Raw genomic sequence first — 21,498 nt, forward strand, 5'->3', positions numbered from 1 at the left:
GATTACAAAACAATATTTAAGCACAAATATTTAAAAACTAATATATGCATGGAAAAAATGCAGTATATGGAAAGAAAATACTAAGAGATACACTCCTTGTCCCTTTGAAGAGTAAGCGCCCCAGCTAAAGGACATTTCAGGAGGTGACGGGATATTTTATTCTCACTCTTGTCTGCAGCGCTTTGCTGATAGGCTGGCACAACGCACATGCTCAACAGACACTTTGCCAAAGCAGCTGAGTTCCCGGAAGTGGAATTCCTGATGGGTTTCACTTTGTTTTCCTTTTTTTTTTACTTTCTGATTTTTTTTTTAATCACAAATTCATACAGTTTGTGTAATGGAAATACAAATAAAATTATTTTCTTTTAATTTAACGTAAGGTTTAGGTATTTGAGGTCTAGGAAAGGACCAGTTGGTGGTGGTCCTGCTCGTCGTGGGCGTCTCATCGTGTCTGGCAGCACAGATACCAAGGAGCACTGGGAGTCAGCTGGTTAATCGGAGATGGTGTGGAGCTAACAGTAAGGTAGTGAATGGACAAGAAAACCGTCAGGTGGAGGTTGCAGAGTGAGCGCATAGTGGGCTGAGGCTTAATTAATGAGCTCTTCTGCCTTTTAATGAAACACGTCTGCTGTGTCAGAAGCACAGGGCATTCAGGAATTCTAGGAGGAGAGAGACCAAGTGTGTCTTGTTAGCACTAAATCCACATCACCTAACGCAATGGTTTGGGTGATTCTTTTTCTTTTTTTCAATGAATGTATTTATGCAAGCATAAGTGCGAAGCCTCTGCTGGCAGTGAAGGCTCCTCTTCCAAAGACAAAATGGAAAGCCTGGAGTGAGAAGTTGGAGGGATATTATTGAAATTTTGCTTTCTTAATTTCCTTCCCAAATTGTGATGGCAGTGAGATAAAAGGCCGTGGTTAAATGTGTGCGTGTCTTAACTAGGACGGTAGAGAAATGATTCTACTTGAACTCATAAAGGCTCCAGAGTTTGTGCACATCACCGACCAGAAGAATGGTTGACCTGGATGTGTCCCAGTTGTAATGACACCTAATGACTAAAAGTAAATCAGTGACTTCTGTCTTCTTTGGGGATTCAGAGAATAAAATAGATGCTGTAGGTCTACTGGAGGTATGTTTCTCTTATCTATACTTTTTTACTGAAGTAGAGTTGATTGATCATGTTGTGGTGCACAGCATAGTGATTCACTTACACATACATACATTCTTGGTCATATTCGTTAACATGTTAGGCTATAACGAGATACTGAATATAGTTCCCCATGCTATACAGTAGGGCCATATTGTTTCTATTTTATATATAGTAGTTAGTATCTGCAAATCCCAAATTCCTAATTTATTCCTCCTCTCCTCTTTCCCCCTGGTAACCGTACGTTTGTTTTCTACATCTTTGAGTCTGTTTCTGTTTTGTAAATATGTTCATTTGTGCTATTTTTTAAGATTCCACATATGAGTGATATCATATGACATTTATCTTCGTCTCTCTGTCTGACTTCACTCAGTATGATCATCTCAGTTTTCATCCATGTTGGTGCAAATGACATTATTTCATTCTTTTTTCATGGCTGAGTATCTTGTCCACACTTTGTATTCCCAGGTATCAAATCTTTCAGTTGTAACAAACAACTCACACACACAGACAGAAACTCCTTGTGAGGTAAGTTAGGGAATAGAAAGCCCTGGTGTGGCAGCAGACAGCAGAGGGGACACAGCTGGGATCAGAAGCTGAAATAGCTGAGAAAGGTTGGGGGATGGCAGATAATGGTATGTTTGGCCAACTCAAGTGGAGGGCGTGAGTGTGAGTGTGGAAGAAGAGCGGGTGAAAATCAGTGGGTCTCAGTGTCCTTGAAACATAAAGCCAGAGAACTTCCAGGAATGCCTTTGCTGTTCCCTGCTCTGTGCCCAGCACACATCATGGTGCCTGATACCACAATGGATGCAAAATGTTTTCTGTGTGAATGAATGAATGGGAAACAGGAAGATAAGCTGAGGCTGTCTGGGGTATAGGAGAGACCATATCCATGTGCGGGGAAGTTTTTGATTTTGATATAAAGGACCACAATGTATTAAAAAGGGTGATATTTGTGGCAGTCCAGACCCAAGGTCCCATGGCCTAGAAAGCATTCCAGTAACGAGGATTAAGGGAGAGAGGGCTTGGAAACATGAGGAATGAGGGGTGCAGAGAGAAGTTTCTCACCAGTGAGAATCTGGGACAAGAGACTCTCTCACATGTGGGGACCTGCCTGTGGGGGCCTGAGAAGTTCAGGGCAGTAGGATCTGGGAAATGAGAGGAAAGGGTGAAGCAGAAGGATGTCTGACCGCTCGCACCTGCCCTGTTGATTTTTAAGTGATGACGGTGTTGGCGTGGCTACATTTGAAGGAGAAGCCGCGTGAGTAGGTCCCTCAGTAATAGGAGATGCTGGACTCCAGCAGATGGTGATGGAATCTGTGGGAACAGATGCTCATTTAAGGGGTTAAGTACAGAGGATGGGTGCACGGGACAGCAGGTAAAGGACATGCTGGAAACCATAATTTAGAAGACAGAAGATTCAAGAGTCATGCAAACCCGAGAGAGTTATAACCCATAGCGTTACAAGTGCCTCACGGTTAAAGGAAACTGCATGTATTGCTTTCAGTTTGGTCAAGAGAGAGCTGGAGTGACCTACGGCCCACGTAAGCCAGTGGGAGTGAAATGTTGCTGTCACAGAATACGAAACTGGATTTTAACCATTTAAAAGAGGGCAACGAACCAGTGTCTTTTCTCCCTGAATTGCCACTAGCTGTTTCCAAGTAAGAGACAGATCAGTGAGCATACTGTTACTGTGCAGCCGCCTCCCACGGTGGATTGATTTAAATACCGACTACTTTTAATAAGTGTGAAAAAGCTACTGGAAACCACGCTTGTCAAACTGAGTGCACTGCCTTATGAAGGACATGTCTGTAAACAGAGAAAAAAATGGGTTATAAATACGCAATAGTGGTAAGGCTATGGTACACAGAAACAATTTCTGATCAAAATTATAAGCTTACCCAGGATGCTTCAGTATCCCTGCTGGTCTTTATCGGGGACAGTAGGTTTGCTGTACTCAGTTATACGGATTCAACATGAATGAATGGGTAAGACAATATTTATGCATATAAAGGAAAATTATTACAATCAATCGCCTCACATGAATTTTGGATTCTTTGTATGTTTGTAATGTGAACTTATTTTGCTACTTGGATGCTTTACATGATATTTAATGTTCTTGAATCGTTTGGAATTTCAGTGACCCCGGAGCTGGCTGTTGAGTTTTAACGCGTGGGAGGAATACCCAGGTTTTCTTGGGCATTGTTTGATTTGGTGGCACTTAGGTATTCGGTAAAGCTAGGGTGGCAGTGGATGACAGCTAATGTCATTCATTATAGTTGTGCTGTTTTGGTGGCTCAAATATAGCCATCATGGAAATTCTTAAAACATAAATTCTGATGTCTGCTTCTCCAAGATAAACAAATCCATAATCAAAAATTGGTTTTGCTCCAGATGGGATATTTATAATAAAGGGTGCCTGGAATTCACATGTGGAGATGTCAGTTATACCTCAGAAATTTTTCAGACCTTGACTTAGGACCATATCACAAGAGCAGTATGGCCGTCTGCCCGTGTCTCCACTGGCGCAGTGGAAAGGTATTATCACTAGTAGCTCAGCCGATAAATTTTTTTGTATCATCTTAGAGCAACATTGCAAAACCGTTCTTTACATCCTCCTTTGCGTTGTGTCATGTTGAAGGATTTCTAAAAGATTCTGTATCCAGCTTTTGGATACATAGGAGACTGTCATTCAAGAAGCATCCCAAATTGAGGCCACCAGATGTTTGCCCCCCACAGTAAATCAGAGAACAAGCTTAATTTGAATATTCTGCATATATTTACATATCGATGTCAAGAGTCCCTAACTCCAATTATGTAAAATAAAATTAATTAGTGCCGCCTCCTGCAAAACCCATATTCAAATCCGGTATTCAGGGCAAGACCGCCTGGAAATACCTAGTGCAGCTTAAAGCCAATTAGCTTGATTTCTTCTGGGAATAGGAGGGCCAGGCAGACGCACCTGCAGGAGGTGCATCGAGGAGAAGAGACGTCGAGGTGGTCGCTCCAGCCTAGGGAATCAGGTCAAAGGCGATTTGTTCTGAGCGTCTGTGCTCTTTCCTGGTGAAGATTGCACGTAGTTACCCACACTACAGACTCATTCTTGATCTTCTCGTGCTTCTACGAGGACTGAATGGCCACTCCCTGTCCTCGGCTGGGGTCCTTTCTCCAGCCCCCAGGAGCAGCGGGCAGGAGAGCCAGTGAACATTCCTGGTGCTAAAACTACTGCCATTCCCTGACTCCACGAGGCCGCGCACTGCCTGGAGGACCTTACCCTCCCTTACCTGCCTTTAGAAGTTCTCCTCATCTGTCCTCAGCACCAGCTTGGGCCACTGCGAACTCCTTAGAATTTGTGGTCAGACAGAGCCTCTTTTAGATGTCACGTTTGCTTGGGTGGCCTCGGTCAAGTTATTAGCCACCCCAAGGCTGGGATTTCTTGTGCTTGCATAAGGGACAAGATGTTTCCTTTCTTCTGCCAGTTGTAAAGATAAAATAAAAAATCATTGCTAAGTTCCCCAAACGTAGTGCATATCCAAAAAATGCTAGTGCCTCTCCTTCCTTTAAGACTCAGTCCAGGTGTTGAGCCAATGAGGAGTCTCTCTGTGGCTGCAGGGGCGTCAGGCACCACCCGCCTTTATAGCATCTCCCCGCACATCACTGCACTTACCGACTACTTTGCTGGAAGGTGGTGGCGATGGCTCACGGGAGGTGACACGACAAGCTGTAGGCGACTCAGAATTGTGGAAATTCAAGTGGCACCCCGGCACCTCATCATCTCCCTCTTCAGTGTGAAGTAGATTCACTTCAGAGTCCTTAGAAGAACTGATGCAGGCACAGTGTTCAATACAAGAAACAAAACTTCTTTTAGAATAGGTTCTGCCCCATTCTCTCTGGCTCCCCTCTTCCACGGCAGGGACAAAATTAGGAGATCAACTCGAGACTGTCCTACGTTGGAAATAAATATCCATGGGTGTCACGTTAAATGAACCCCAGGGGGAATTTCTGAGAAGGATCTGAGTATTTTATCTGGATCGGTCAGCTGTGCTCCAGCATGGACCGCCTTTAAGTGGAGTCACTTGAAGGCAGTGAACACAGACCTCAAAAAACTTCCTATTAATGTGTGTTCCCTAGGAGGCAAAGCCACTTGGCCCCAGGGGACCTTGACCAGTGGTGTCTAAAGTGGTGCACGCACAGTCAGTGGAGGGCACAAGACAGTCTTCTGGGTTGAGAGAAAAAAAATTGCAAGTTTTTATTGATTCTAACTTTTATCTCATCCTTTTAAAGTTTCTACTTGCATGTATTTATTATGTACAGTATCATGGAACATGGGTATGATTAACAAATGCTTAGGCAGAGGGGGGGGACTCCCATCTTGGGACAAGGCTGAGGATGGTGTAGGGGACTAATGCTCTCTCCCTCTCCTCTCCCAGACTGCAGTTTGGAACCTGCTCCCCACAGCTAACTTCAGCATGCTCAAAAGAAAGCAGAGCTCCAGGGTGGAGGCCCAGCCGGTTACCGACTTTGGTCCTGATGAATCTCTGTCGGACAACGCGGACATACTCTGGATTAACAAGCCAGTAAGTCTCTATTTTGAAGTACGGAGACACCCACGCTGATATAAAGGAGATTTGATTCATATCATTTAGAACTCATGCACCTTTGGCTTTGAACTGTCTATCTGAATAGCTGCAGTAGAATATGGGTAAGTCTCAGAGTCTGGAAGCTGAGAACAGTCCCGATGGAATAATGAGGTGTCCCTGTGAATTACTAGTGTGGGAAGGTATCGAGGTGATCTGGCTCCCCACCCCCTTTGCAGGCTGACTTCAGAGTCGCACACGGTAGAGAAAATACCACTTCTCAGGCCGATGAGGAGCTGAGGACAGAGATGAGTAGCCTGATCATCCAGGCCTCCTGCCGTTACGTTCTCACCGTGCAGGAATCCGTCAGGAGATAATCAGGGGTCTGGAATTGAAGGTCTCCTTCTAAGCTGCAAGTAAAGGTTAATGAGCTAGTGGAGAGAGTCTCTGAAGACCTTCTCCCCTTCTCTGCCTAATTAAGCTGATGGGACTTGAGAGGAAGACCTGCTACACCAAGTGTCGTATGTGAGACGGTCTAGCAGCCGGGGCGGGGGTGGAACAGCGTAGTCCTAGGGCTGGGGACCTCGTGTTCCCGTGTAGGACCCACTCCAGCATCAGGCTCGCAGGGGGGCTGCAGTCAGGAGAGCAACCGCAGCTCCCGCGGTGCGTGTCTTCCTGTTGGCTGTGATGGAGATGACTGGCCTTGGTCCCCCTGCCCTTTCCCGTCTAATCCGCCCTCCAGACTACTTCTCCCGCCTGCTCGTATTTCTTTCCACGTCTCCGCATCCTGCTTTACAATCATTGAAACACCCCTACTGCCTACGTTGCAAATTAAATGCGTTAGTATTCATACAAGGCTCTTTAACTGCATCTCTGACTTGTCCAGCAACTGCCCTTTCCTTACCTACACTCGGCCCACTTAAGCCTTGTTGGTGACTTGCTGCTTTTCCAAGATGTCAGGCCAGTTCAGATTGTTTCCTTTGCCTGGAAGCCCTTTCCCAGCAACTCAGCTGAGTCAGATCCTCCCCATCTATGAAGGTGGGCTCAGATGTCGCTCTTACCCCGATCCGCTCTGAAAGGTTTGACCCTCCCCACCACAGGCAGAATGAACCACTTCTCTGTCCACATGTCCTATTTTATATTTGAGTGTAAGTAGAAATTATACTGTATGTAAATATATACGGTACGCATATCAGACTGAAAAGCAGTGATGAGTCAGAACTGTGTCGTTCCCTTTGTGTATCCTCAGAGCCCAGCAGAACTTCTGGCACGTGGTAGGTCTTACATTCACATTCAGAGAACTTGAACAGAATAGAGAATAAAGTCCTCGTTGACTTCTTCCTAGCGTCCACTACATACAGAGCTTTCTGAGAACTTCTGAAGAAGGTAGTTTTATAGATGTAGCCTCGGAAGCAACTAAGTGACTAATGCTCAGAGAGAATTCCTTCTTTAAATCCAACACAGTTCTGCTGTGCAGACTCACAGAGAACAAAGTAGTGGGTACCAGTGGGGAGAAGGGGGAAAGGACAACATGGGGGCAGAAGAGTGGGAGGTAAAAACTATTGGGTGTAACATAGGCTAGAAGGATGTATTGTACAATACAAGGAATATAGCCAGTGGTTTGTAATAACTGTAAACGGAGTGTAACCTTTAAAAATTGTATTCAAAAAGACTAAAAAAAACCAGTTCTGCTGTGAAAGAACCAGTCTCTCGAAGCTCTTTTGCGTAATGAGCTCCTTGGTGTTGGAGGTCCAGACGGGGCTGCCTTCACACGCTGGTGTTTATTGAAGGGCTTCCTAATTGGCATGAAAATGCATCAGCCTTTAAAGTTAACCATCAGTGACTTAGATGGTATGGAATTAGAGGCATTATGTCTTCATACAAATATTACAATTGACAGATTAGTATTGTAACCCACTCACCAGCCTACAAGGGTCAGAGTCTCCCCAGAGTTCTGACAATCTTTTCTGTTTTCCAGCATGGGTGCTTGCTAGCTTGTGTGGCTGCAGGACCCATCCAGTGTGAAACTAAAACATCTTTTCTCAGGGGGAGTACACTGAAGGATTAATGTGACTGCTTATGTATCCAGAATAGTCAATAAATAACACACTGAAATTGCGTTTAGGAATTGTGTACTAATTCATTAACTAGTAATATCAATTGTGTGTGTTTAGCATGCAGATGGTTAATATTTTTTTATCCTGGGTATCAGTTTTCATAGTAAGATGTTGTGTGTGAGTGATTGTATATCCTGCACATATCCACATGCACACACACACACACATTTATCTTTTTAATTCCTGCTTCTTTTTGTTGGGGATAAGGAAAGTCTTAAAACAGCACATGCACTGCTAGAATTGCTCAGAAACTTACTTTTTTTGGCATTTTGTCAGAGATACTTGGGCTAAATTTGTACGAAACATGTCCTTCAAAAAAAAGAGGAAAGTCCATTTTTTTTGTCTTTTGAGAGTACAGGATGAGGTCAGATTTTAAAATGTATTTTTACACAAGGATGTTACATGGAAGGTACAATAGAAAGAAAACCCTATGTATGGAAAGCATTATGTATCAATGTATTTTAAGAAGCATTTGGGGTCTACTAAGACAGGCCACTATGCTAGAACTAGAGAAGTTACAGAAAATACAATATGGTCCCCGATTCTAGGTGCTCATAATACATAAAAAATAGGAAAGTAATTGCACACCAAATTTCTTCATATTTTAATTGAATCAGAATCTCCCTATATTGTAGCCTTATGCCCTGTGAAGTATCAGAGGCGATGGGGTAGCCTGACCGGGGTCACATGGAGGCTTCACCTCATTAATGCACGACCTCGGGCAAGCCCCTCAACCTTCCTGAGTCTTTGTGTTTTCACATCAGGCTCCTTGGAGAATTAAAGGATGTAAAATAGATGAAAGTATTTGGCACATTATAAGCGTTTAACGTGTTAGTGCCTTCTTCCTTTTCTCCTGACTGGTGAAGTATTTTCATCTCAATATGATGTTTTCCAAATAATGCGGCTCATAACACAAGGTTAAGATCTCTTACAACGTCAGGTGGTAACTCTGGACCGTCTCTGCAGTGGGTTCACTCTCTGCTGCGCATCTGTGCCATCATCAGCGTCATCTCCGTCTGTATGAACACGCCCATGACCTTCGAACACTACCCTCCTCTTCAGTACGTGACCTTTACTCTGGACACGTTGTTGATGTTTCTCTACACGGCAGAGATGATAGCAAAAATGCACATCCGGGGAATCGTCAAGGTGAGCATTCTTCTGTTATTTAAGCTAAACCCCCAAATGCACAGAGACATCTAAGTCTGTTGAGTGTTTCCACACTCATTTCAGTGAGACAAAACATCCTTTGTTTTGTTGACATTGAAGTCCTTTCAAAGGGGTATAACTCCAGGTATTGGTAAAAATATGATACATAAGAATATTTAAGAAGTGAAGTGAATTGTGTGAGGCCCAGAGTCCTGGAGTATCTGGGAAGGAGCTGGATGGCCCCTCCGCCGGCTTCGTGAGCACCCGAGTGGGAGCTGGCAAACCACCTAGGGGTGCCCAAGCGAGGCGGTGGTTGACGTATGGAACGCAGAATAGCTATTCTGTGATAAATTTTCAGTGTGACGATAATCAGCAGGATGTCCTTAACCTGAGGCGTTTTAAAGATGTAAAGAGAAAGGACTTGAGATGGGAAGGAATTGCAGGACTGTAAGAAAGGAGTGTATAGCATGAAACTGGCACCGTTGGGAAACAAAAACTAGTAAATAAAAGAAAAAGGAAAAGATAGAAGGAAGAAAATTTCTATCGGGGTATTTTTTTCCTCCTGTCACACTGACCTTCACAGAAATTAAAAGTATGTAGACCATGCTGTCTCTAAAGTTCTTTGAATTGTTCTATTTAGGGAGACAGTTGGGTAATGAAACAGCAGAATGGGCGTTAGGGTCTGACAAATAACAGATTTGACTCAGATCCTAGCTTTTTCATTTACTGGCTGTATCAGCATCTCAGGTTAGGTAATTTTGATGGACAAGGATCTTATTCTGTACAAGGCTTTCAAGAATTTAACGAGATGATGCATAAGTTACAGTTATGGGGTCAATTTCGTTGCTTCTCTTCACACATAATTCATTGTGCGCTACCCTTAAAATAGAGGGATCATGGGCAATGTATTCCTGTTTTTATTTTTAACTTTTTAAAAACTTTTTATTATGGAAATTTAAAAATTTACACAAAAGTAGAGGTTATAGTTGTAATGAATCCCTGTAACTCAACATCAACTGTTAACAATATTTGTCCATTTCTATTTCATTTCAAAGCAAATCTGAAAAATCAGATCATTTCAGAAACAACTCCTCATCCATGGCTGATGAATAAAATCTTTTTTTTACCTATTGTATCTAGAAAAGTTGACAATAGTTCCTTAATGTAGGCTAATACCCAATCCATATTCATAATTCCCTAATTGTCTATAATACTTTCTTTTACAGTTAGCGTCTTTGAATCAGGACTCAGACAAGCCTCCCAAAGTTGATTTGTTATATTTTTAAATCTCAGTTAAATCTCTTTACGTTCATTAGGTCTCAGCCCTACACACCCCTCAAAACTTTTTTCCATGTCATTGATCCATTGGAAAAATGGATCTGTTGTCTTGCAGAGTGTTCTACAGTCTGGATTTGGATAACTGCTTCCCAGTGCCTCTATTTAGTAGTTGCTGTGTACTCTGTATTCCCTGAGCCTTTCTGACTGTTGACCAGTGATGTACACAGGCGCCTCTTTCACCATGTGGTCATCGCAGAACAGGTTGTCACACTTGAATATTTGCCGTTCTGTGGGTGGGAAGTGGCAACTCAGTGTCGTTTTGATTTGCAGTTCCATTTTGAGAATGAGGTTGAGCCTGATTCTCTGTCTATAAAGGCCATTTTCAAGTTGTTATTATTTTTCGTTCAAATTTTGGGCAATATTTGTGTTTTAGGAATATCACCTTTTGTGCTGTAAGTTGCAATTAATTTTTGCGATTATTTTTCACTGTTTGTCACTGTCTTTGGCTTTGCTTGTGGGTTTTGGTGCCACACATACGTCTTCCTACCCCAGATCACAGACAGACTTTCTGTTCTGTCAAGTCTACTCATGTCTTGAAGGAGTGTTTTGTAGTTTTCTTCATGTAGATTTTGCACTTTTCCTGTGCTTTGGTACTTTATTTGTGCTTTGGTGTTTTATTTTATCTTTTTGCTCTCTGGATGGGTTCTTATCTTCTATTACATACTCTTACTTAATGTTGTTCTTTTAAATGAAAGCTGTTGATTTTTATATGTTAATATCATATCCTGCTACTTTACTAAATTTACTAAATTCTTGTATTGTTAATAGTGGTTTTCACATTAATTCTTTTAGTATTTCCCAACATTATATCACGTAAAAATAAAGACAGATTTGCTTTTTTCTTTCCAATTCTTATACACCTGATTGCTGTCACATATCTAGTTGGGCCAGCTAATACTACGTATTTTAAGTTCTTTTAGAGCCAAAGAGCATCTTTGTTTATCTCCTGACTTATTTAAAACACCCCAATGTTTCCTCATTAAGTAATTTGAAGGATTTGGGTTTGAAGTGTGATTATTTTATCAAGTTAAGGGAATAAACATTAATTCTGATTTTTGAGAGTTATGGCATGAATAGCTTTTAAATTTTGTTAAGTGATTGTTTTTCTCCTTAGCTCTTGAAATAGCATGGATTTCCTAGTAACTGAACCATCCTTACATTCTCAGAAAAATCTCAGGTGGATCATGACACGGTTTTATTCTATTTCATGTGCTATTTCATTATATTTGTTATGATTTGCCTTGTTTTAATTTTGTCTAACTTTTGTCAGGTTTTGATATTAGACTTTCTGTGTGTGATGAGTGTATGTATGTGCACGCCTATGCTCTAAAATAATCTGAGTAATCTTGAAATTGTTTTAACTTCAAAAGTTTTGTAGAAATCCCCTGTGAAACCATCTGTTTCTAGTGGTTTTTTCATGGGACTCCGTTCCTTCTATTTCTTCTATGGAAATTGATCTCTTTAGACTTACTTGGTCTGTTGGGGTCTGTTTGGTGAAGTAAATTTTCTTAGGAATTACCCACAATTTAGTTTGTTTAATTTGTTAACAGAAGATTTTAGTTTCCTCTGTTTGATTGGTATTTTCTCCTAATTTGGAATTTTCTGTTATTTCAATCAGAGTTTCCTTTTTAGGTTTTAGTTAGGTTTGCTACTATTGTTTATTTGTTTTGTTTTACTTTTTTTTTTACTTATTTTATTGATTTTTAGAAAGAACTAGTTTATTTCTTCATCCATTCATTCTTTCAAACTCATTATTTTTGTTTTTATCTTTATTAATTTTTTCCCTTGCTTTTTTTGGTTTATGTTTTGGGGTCTATTTCTAGCTTTTTGAAGGTATTTTGTATTTTCATTTCTTAAGATTCTTAAATACGCTGCTTCATTGCCTCCTGGTTGCTCCTGAGAAGGTGCATTTTCCTCCTATGTGATTTGATGTTTTCTCTTAAATACAGAAAGAGTCTTTCCCTTTATTGTTAAAGTCAGTAGTTCTATGAGAATGTGCCATGGCATATTTTACTAGATATACCATAGGATATTCATTTTATTCTGTTTTGTGGTGTTGTTCTGTAGGATTCTTTTGCATTCTAATGACACCAGAAACTTTTATTACCATGAAATATAAAATATATAGCTTCTCTATGTAGCAGCCATCTCAGTTCTGAGCTCTGCCTCCTCTGGACTATGGCCCCCTTCTCTTTCTAATCTGATCCTTCTCCTCCTGTGTCGCCATTGTCCCTGTCCCACCCAGTCTGGAGTCTACTCCAGGAGTTTGTCTTTAGCAGGGGTCTCCTGGAAAGGCTTTTTTGTGGGGACACTTGGGAGGTTAGGGGCCCGTTGCACCTGCCCTTCCAGCAGCACCTTGGTGGACACTTCCTGTTGTTGTTTATATTTTGTTTTGTTAAATTTGAGATATTAAGGTCTAAAGCTATTGAAGATATAAGTATAGTATGTCTGTGAGTCTGTTTCTGTTTTGTAAATAAGTTCAATTGTCTCATTTTTTTAGATACCACATATAAAAGACTTGTGATTACCAGGGGGGAAAGTGGAGAGGGCATGGAGGAATAAATTGGGAGTTTGGGATTTGCAGATACTAGCTACTATATGTAAATAAAATAGATAAACAGCAAGATCCTACTCTATAGCACAGGGAACTACAGTCAGTACCTTGTAATGGCCTATAATGGAAAAGAATATGAAAAGGAATATAAATATATGTGTATATATATACATATATATATAGCCGAATTACTATGCTGTATACCAGAAATTAACACAACATTGTAAACTGACTATACTTTAGTAAAAAAAAAAAAGAATATTTTGGTATTTTAAACAGTCAATCAATATAAAATGTATATATAGTATCAGAGAGTCATAGTTTTAAACCCAAGAACAATTTCCAAGTTTCCCTTAGATCATTCAGCAAACATTGCTTGCACACCTACAGTGAGCTCATGACTGTCCTAGAAGGGACAGAACGGAACAGAGCCCCTGTCCTCAGAGAATGCCTGGCCAAGTTTGTGGAACTGGCTTGTAAGGCACACGCAGGTACTCCTCATTTTCTGCATCTGATCTGTTTCGGAAAACATGCTGGACAGCATATTTTCAGAAAGCAGGAGCCCGTATTCCATTATTTTCAATGAGAAAACGAATAATGCATTATAGCAACCCGAACCAATTTCTCCAAATACCGTTAAATCACCTAATACTAGATGACAATCCACCCGCGTATTTCTGTATAATAAACAGCACTGAAAATACCCATCACTCAGTCACTCGTCCTTATTGAATGCAGTAGTGGATGTTTTGTGTGCACCCAGCAAAACTGGGGATATGTGCTCTAATGTAAATAAGCAAAGAAATAATCTGTGCAAGTGCTCCCTGCCATTTTCATTGACTCTGTGAAGTCATTGATTGTCAGAGGAGGCACCACTGTACAGATCCTTAAGAAAGAGAAAATGCTGCTGATTACACTGATTGTGAGACGTAAGACTGTATTGCACCGATGTGTCAGTTACAAGACGCGTCCTAAATTCCGAAATGTTAAACTGTGGTGTTGCAGGAGGGAGTATGTCTTAAAATTGATGAAATCAGAGCAAATGGTCCTGGGTTGGTAGAAACTCAAGTCCTCGGTCCCAGGAAAGGTTACTCTTCAGGGGGAAGACGGGGAAGAGGATATAGTGATGCACTTAACACTTACCTGTTGTTGAATCGATAAACAACGCCAGCACAAGATTTAGCCCCAACGAGGAACAGGGCTGTGCCTATATTGCACACTACAGCTTCTTGCAGGATGTGTGGACAACTTAAATGTTTCCACTGGCACACGTGCAGATTCATTATAGTGGTCCTTCTAGTTGCCCCCATAGTGATTGATTTGGGAGCAAACATTTTTGCAAATGTAAATAGTGATGACTTGAATAGTGAGAAATCAGAGAGTGAGAGACAGAACTTCAGTATTTTGTGAAAATGCTGTAATAGTGGTCTGAGAAAGGTATGGGGAGAAGGGACACAAAAAATAGTGAAGTAATCTGCTTGGGGTGTCAGAGAAGTCTTGGAGAGAGAGGAGCATGAAGTGACATCCTGAAGGATGAGGATGTTGCTCTCTGGCAGGGGTGGTGGGGGATGGAAATAAAGGATTTCGGAGAGAGAAGAGAGCCATGCTCTGAGACATACAGGCTTGGAACAGCCTGAAGCCTTGGCGCACTCTGTGTAGTCAGAAGTAGCAGATGGGTGCACAGGAGCAGCTGGAGAGGATCCTGCAAAGGCCGCCCAGCTGCACTGCGGAGAGCCTTGAGGCCCTGTCGGGAGCTCAGATCGCCTTCTGTGGTCAGTTAAGATGCGTGGTGGGATTTGAAACCGAGAGTGACCCGATCTGATTTGTATTTGAGAGGTTCATGGTGGAGGTCACATGCTCCCTGCACTCCAGGAGAGAGAAATTGAAGCAGAAGGGCCTTCTGGCAAAAACTGTCCTGAAAATTTTTTGTTAGAGGGATGTATTTGTTTAAAGGATTTCAGATCTTTTATAATGTCCCCTAAGCTTGATTATATCTGCCAATTCATCCCCACTCCCAAACAATTTGTTTCTAATTGCCTCCCCCACTAATTCCTGTTCCGAGAAGCCTTCTAGCTCACCAAATCCCTAGAGGCAAAAATAATCCATTTGGATGATACCTGTTTGTGCTGGTGTAAAGCAGCCCATGTAGTGAGGACTGTGAGTCCTTTAGACGATTTTCACTTGTCTAATTTTCATCTGACAATAGACCCTGGTGAAAGTAGCATGCATCCTTTGAGCACTGTTGAAATAATAAATAATAATGCTAAGACACAGTGACAGACGGGCCCTGGAAACTCAGAACAATAAATCATGTGTTTCTGGAACTATACCCATGTATATCATTTTGTAACTGGAGACTTTCCCTATAAATGTCTTCAGGTAAATGCATTTGGTTCTCTGCTTGTTAAATACTTGCATAGCAATTTAAGTTACTCTCTTACACTGTATAATTGATTGGCAGCCTCCAAGTGTTCACCTTTCTAAAAAATTGACAGACTGCTCTTGAATAACTCATCTTCTAAGGCACCAGCATGCTGATTTCTGCCCGGAACTCAAGCCTTCTCTCCTCTCCATTTTTTTGTTGATGGAACAAACAACTTAAAACCTTCCTTCATATTGGAGGCATTAAAATTTCCCAAGGACCACTGGGCCTTGGTGTGTTAGGTTCTGGTTACATGTTTTAGAAGCGGGGAAAAAGGAACAGTTTATTATTTGCAAGTATTATAACTTGAGCATTAATACAATAGGATTTTAAAAGGACCTGGATGTACCAATAAATTGAATCATTGCAATATTTAACCAATTGTAGTTAAGAGTCTTTGAAAATACAAACTGAAAAAGAGACAACATGATAAAATATCAGACATAAAATGCAGTGTGAGATTACATGACTGAACCAAACTTGGGTCTGCTCACCCTCACACAGTAAATTCAATCTACTGATACCAGGTTGTGGCCAAGGAAAGTACAGTGTTTATTGCAAGGCCACGCAAGGAGTACAGGTGGCTAATGCTTAAAAGACCTAAACTCCTTGGAGGCTTTCTGGGAAGGGGTTTTAAAGTCAAGGTGAGGGAGAGGGTGGAGGAGTGTGTGATCAGCTCATGGACCTGGTGGTGTGGTCCCAGCCTTCTGATTCCACCTGGTCTGGGGTCTAGGTGCTGGTGGTCAGCACACGGTTAATGTGTTCCACCTGGTGGGGGTTTTAGTCTCTGCAGCACAACTCAAGGATATGGCTCAGAATATTATCTACAGCCCTTGAAGAGGAACTGCATGTCCTTGACTTTGTTTTGTGGCTAGACTATTACTTTGTCTTTCTAGGCTGTTTTCCTTTGTTTCTGTGTTCCCTCACTTCTCTGATTAAGTTTGCTCTTTGGAACTCCAGGAAGACTTAGGAGCCAGAGCTTTTCTGCAAACAAGAGACAGGGGACATGGGAAGGGTCCTGCTTTGGCTTCAGTTGTTTCCAAGTGCCAGGTTTCAAAGTCTGTACTCTGTTCATTAAAAGGTGTTTTACACTTATGGAGCCTTAATGATCATGGATAATAATTGATAATGTATCAGGTTCAATTTAATCATATTTAAAATTTCATTGTAATATAAAAATTATATAAACATTGACCTGATTCCTCGTTGCATGGCACATAGGCTTTGCTAATTCAGACTACACAAATCCAGGAAATATCCAAAAGTTATCTCATAATTTCATGTGTAGTCTTCCATGATCATGAAGGAAAGGAGTCTTAACTCTAAGGTATGACCTTGAAAGGTATTACATCTTTCTCTTTTTGCCACAAATTTCTTTTAAGGAACAATACTAGTGGTTTAGATGAATGGATGCATTCACACAGCACAGGCGTTGACTTCTTACTGTCTGCTTTGTCGTCTACAGAAGCTCTAAGACGTGTTCATGTGCTTGTCTCTCATTCATTTAAAATCTGCTGCATGTACTTGTGTGTACACTGTGCTTGGTGGTGGGAGTACCACCTGAAATTGTCTATTTAAAGTTTCAAGAAGCTATGAATCTTCAGAGCAAACTCAAATATTTACAGTAGGGGATAGACCTTTTTTTTCATGCAACATCAGAGAATACATTTAGAGAAGATTTAAGTAGGAAGCTCAAACTGCAGGGACTAAAATATAAATGTATGAAACAACTGGATGGGAATTACAAAGGACTATTCTGTAAGTTACACAATACGAACCATATTTATATACATTAGCTGAGTTGCTGGTGGTTGGATGATGTATGAGCGAAAGTGTTGATCAGAGTAGGCTATGATGAAAGTCTGGAGGAGAAAGTTGGCACAGTCTGTAGGGGAGAGGATTTTTCAGGAAGACAGAACAGCTGAAGAACAATGAATGTCAAAGAGCAAATGGTTAAAAAAAAAGGTGGGAAAAATCAGTATTACTGATCTTTGTATCCCAGGGCACTATAACACTGCTTATGAAAAGTTTTTATAAATAATAAATGGCTCTTGGAAACAGGAACCAAAAAATTATATGTAAAACTTATGCTCAGTGGATTATTTCATATATTTTAACAGGAAAGCTAAAAGAAGCCAGTTCTAACTGGCCATTACATACCACCTAGTATGCAGTGTTCTTGTTGGGGACAGGCAAATGCCACTATGAATTTCTGGAATGTCTAAAGCAGAAAACATTCCAAATAATGCAATTAAAATGCCTTCCTAATTCAAAAATAGTTTTCTGCTTTATCACAGTAGGAGTTTTTGCTAAGCCAGTTTTCATAATATAAAGTCATTTGAAATGCGCATGTATTGGCATGGTTTTGTTTTTTTTAGGATCCCCACCAGAGCTTCTAAAATGATTTAAAATAATCCATCCTTTTATATGGTACAACTTATACTCTAGGCCAGCTCTGCAACGTCAACTTCCTTAGCAAACAAATTTATACAGTAAATAGGAAGCAAAAATTAAGCCAGCCCTGTTGCTGATAGCTTTATGCTGTGAATTTGTGAGGCTCGTTTTTCAAATTTGACTTTATTTGCGCCAACTGATAAAGTAATGTTTGTTAAAACTAAAATTTTCAGCTCTCAAAAATTTTCATTTTGAAAATCTATTTTAAAAAGTGTAACACATGAACATGGGTCATAAAACCCATGTATGGATGCTCTGTGAAAAGTATGTCTCTCTTCTACCTTTGGCCCATGGCCACTTTGTTCCCCTCCTAGGGAAATACCGCTATTTATCCTTGCTTTTCACATTTGAAATAATCCTCAATATACTAAGAAGCTCCTATTCTGTGTCTAATTGAATATAATTTGTTACTGAAGCAAATTATGAGCACAAAAGAGGTTAATGGTAGTGATGCTACATGTAACATTTTTAAATGACAAAATAGAAATAACATAATACTTTATAGGAAAAACATTATATAAACTCATCCTATTTGGGTGTCTGTGGACCCAATGATCTATAATTATTCTTTTTCTTGCCTAACATTTACTTTTAATTTTTCCTATTTTAAAATAGTTCTCTTCTGAGCCCTATAAAATTTCAGTTTTCACTTTTGGAATTCTTTACATTCTCTAAACAACCACAGTTATGCTTTGTTATTAAAATAAAGATCAAGTGATATTTTTCTCTTATTTTTTGCTCACCATGCAAATAAAGACAACTTTATTTGTTTAATAAAAGTCAGTAAGAAAATATGTACTTTAATTTTTCTGCATAACACTAATCAATATGTAATATACTGTATATTTTACATTTAAAAAAAATTAACTGAGGCTGTAAGTTACATAAAGGCAGGAGTTTTTGTTTTATTCACTCTTGTATCACTAATGCTTTGAATGCTGCCTAGAGCATAGAGATGTTCCATACATTGAGTGAATAAATGAACAGATCTGTTTAATATATTGAAGAAATCAAGGGAAACTTCAAAGTGCAACTTAAGTAGTTTGTATTTTATTATCTTTTTGGATATGAATCAAAATTAGGTTCATTTTATATTGCTTCTATTATCTAGATTATAATTAATTTATATTTTCAGTTATGAAATATACAAGGCAAATATGTTGCTTATGGTAAAAGATGCTTCATCAGGTTTTGAAGGCAACTATATTATCCTTAAATTATTTCCTCTCTATTTAATATGCATGCATGTGATAACAACCAGCAGCATCCTGTGATACAGTTTTTCTCTTCCTCAGGTTTAAATCACTGTATGATGAGCATTAACACTTAATTTAATAGGTTATTGTCCTCTTAGTCACCCAAACCCCAAGCCTCAGAGTTTGCTTCCATATCTCTTTTGTGGGTCTTCTCAAATACACACCGAATTTGGTTCAGTTTCTTGCCAATGGTAAAATTATTTGTGCAATCATTTGGGAATTAGCATTTTTTTCTCTAAACTCGCCACAGAATTAATTTTCCTACCTTTTTCACTATATTTATAACTTTATTATAAGTTAAATCGCCTTATATATTAGCTGGGTATGTACATATCTGTGTATCTACATGAAATTGGTGTGTCGTATGTATGTTTCTTTCACTAGGCAATATTTGTCCTCTAAGTTGAGTTTATACTTCATATCTGAATCAGATAACATATTAAGTGGATTATCATACCTTTAGTTTTTGCGAACAACAGATTATTTCTGGAAACTTCTCAAGGAAACTTTTTGACAACGTATATGTTACTAATGGTGGAAGGTTCTGGAAATGATTTTATCTTCATCAACATCCTGCAACATATTTTACTGTTTTTTTAAAAATCTTGGCATTCTGTTCATGTTTTTATTTTCTAAGTAGGATGACTCAGAGTTGGTAATGACGTGAGCGAACTCAGAATTGAGTTTCACAAATTACAACAGAACCAGTGACTTAATGGGGCAGTCCTAAGAAAGCACTCTAAAGTTTTCTTTCTAGTGAAGGTTTATAATTTTGACCACATGGGGTTTACTGTTTTGTTATTGCAAATGAACTACTTTTTTTGAGAAGTCCAATTTTTATAAAAATAATGCATTCTATTTTCAGAGTAGAGTCATTATTTAAAAAAATGAAAGTAGTTTGTCCTCTTTACCTTTTTTTACGTTTATAATCCCAGTTAAAGTTAAAGTCAATTTATGTTTTCTTTGAAAATGTTTCTTCATCTTCACTTCTTAATTTAGTTCAAGGTGAATTTTTGGTTAGTTTTCCACTAGTGGTAGTTGATCCCAGAGATTTAAAGGTCTTCACACTGGCCACTTCTAGGAGTGGTTGCTTTTAGGACCTAAGCTGCCTGCCAAGTAGGATAGCCTCTGGTTCCTCATGAGGTAGAGTCTGTGTGGCTAAAAGCAAAAGCAGTGATGTCTCCCCTCTGCATGAACTTAGCATTTCACATGCAAAGTTCTGTGGTCACTTGTGTTTAAAATTTTTTTTCCTTATATATATAATGACATTTAAAACGCTAAAAGTGTTCCTTTTGAAAGTCTGTTCAATTATGATACAAAAATTGTGGATAGTTTATACTGAATTAACACTTGATTATTCCTTCACAGATGTTTTTTGAAATTATTCACTTTGCCTGATAATGCCATGTGAAATTTATTTTTAGGGGGATAGTTCCTATGTGAAAGATCGCTGGTGTGTTTTTGATGGATTTATGGTCTTTTGCCTTTGGGTTTCATTGGTGTTACAGGTAATTAAAATTTTTTAAATTACAAGGGGGTATTTTCCAAATGGGCATGATTTTGCATTGAAAATCTAAATAGATTTATTAAAGAATATATGTCAAATGTGATTGTATAATTTCCTAAAACATTGTGTTTTTAAATGTTTATTGTTAGAAAAAGCCTAAAATTTTAATCATTGTGAGTCACATTTTAAAATTATTTCACAGTCAGAAATAAAAATCAATACTGTAGGAAATTATTTCTAATTAAACAGACATTAAAAATATATTCATTGAAATAAGAAAGAACATGGAATGAGATTTCTGTATTTGTAGAATAAATTTTTGAATTTAAAAATTAAAATTGTAGTGTTTTATGTAACTGAGTTCTCACTAAAAAGCTAAAAATAATATAAATACTTTGGGATACATATTGCTCAGCATAAAATATTGATTTGCAAATAGAAAATGCCTTACTGTGAGAATTAGGGAACGTATATTAAAATGTCAGAAGGAGGGATTTTGTTGGAAAACAGTGGAATTCATTTCCCATGCATTCATTCAGGCTTGATTTTACACTGAATTTAAATGAAGTTCCTATATTCTTCATTAAAAAATTCACAATAAAGTAAATTCATAGTCCATCCTGCAAACTCATTATGGTGCTTACTGATAAGCTGTCCTTATTTTTATAAAGTTCACCTCTCCAACAGTCTCATTTCATCCTGCATATTAAATGTGTTCTTTTCCATTTAATAACCATTGTATGATTGACAAATATTCCTTAATTATAATTTTGCCTCTGTTAGTAAATGGAATTCTTTTTCATATTTTTCATAGTATTTTTAACTCTTTCTTCATTACTTTCTGGTCTAGATAGTCAGAAAGTTCCACCAAAGAACATTATTGGGGGAGGCAGATTTAGCATACTTATTCTGTATTCTAAGTAGGCACTTCTTTTTGTAATAAAAACTGTGTCTTGATGAATTATACAGGAAATGAT

The 21,498-nt window shown here is 39.2% G+C and overlaps 1 protein-coding gene across 3 annotated transcripts in view; it reads left to right on the plus strand.

Moving 5' to 3' along the window:
* NALCN (sodium leak channel, non-selective) overlaps positions 1 to 21,498 on the plus strand; it is a 265,894-nt gene that overhangs the window by 11,030 nt on the left and 233,366 nt on the right. For all 3 annotated transcript variants that reach the window (XR_004325878.1, XM_032496708.1, XM_032496709.1), the window contains exons 2-4: positions 5,578 to 5,724; positions 8,808 to 8,990; positions 20,439 to 20,522. Coding sequence is in view for 2 of the 3 variants with exons in the window: in XM_032496708.1 (XP_032352599.1) it covers positions 5,617 to 5,724; positions 8,808 to 8,990; positions 20,439 to 20,522 (375 nt within the window). In the remaining variant the exon portion in view is untranslated. The remainder of the gene's footprint in view (positions 1 to 5,577; positions 5,725 to 8,807; positions 8,991 to 20,438; positions 20,523 to 21,498) is intronic.

Source organism: Camelus ferus, chromosome 14, assembly GCF_009834535.1.
Source record: "Camelus ferus isolate YT-003-E chromosome 14, BCGSAC_Cfer_1.0, whole genome shotgun sequence".
Classification (NCBI taxonomy): Eukaryota; Metazoa; Chordata; class Mammalia; order Artiodactyla; family Camelidae; genus Camelus; species Camelus ferus.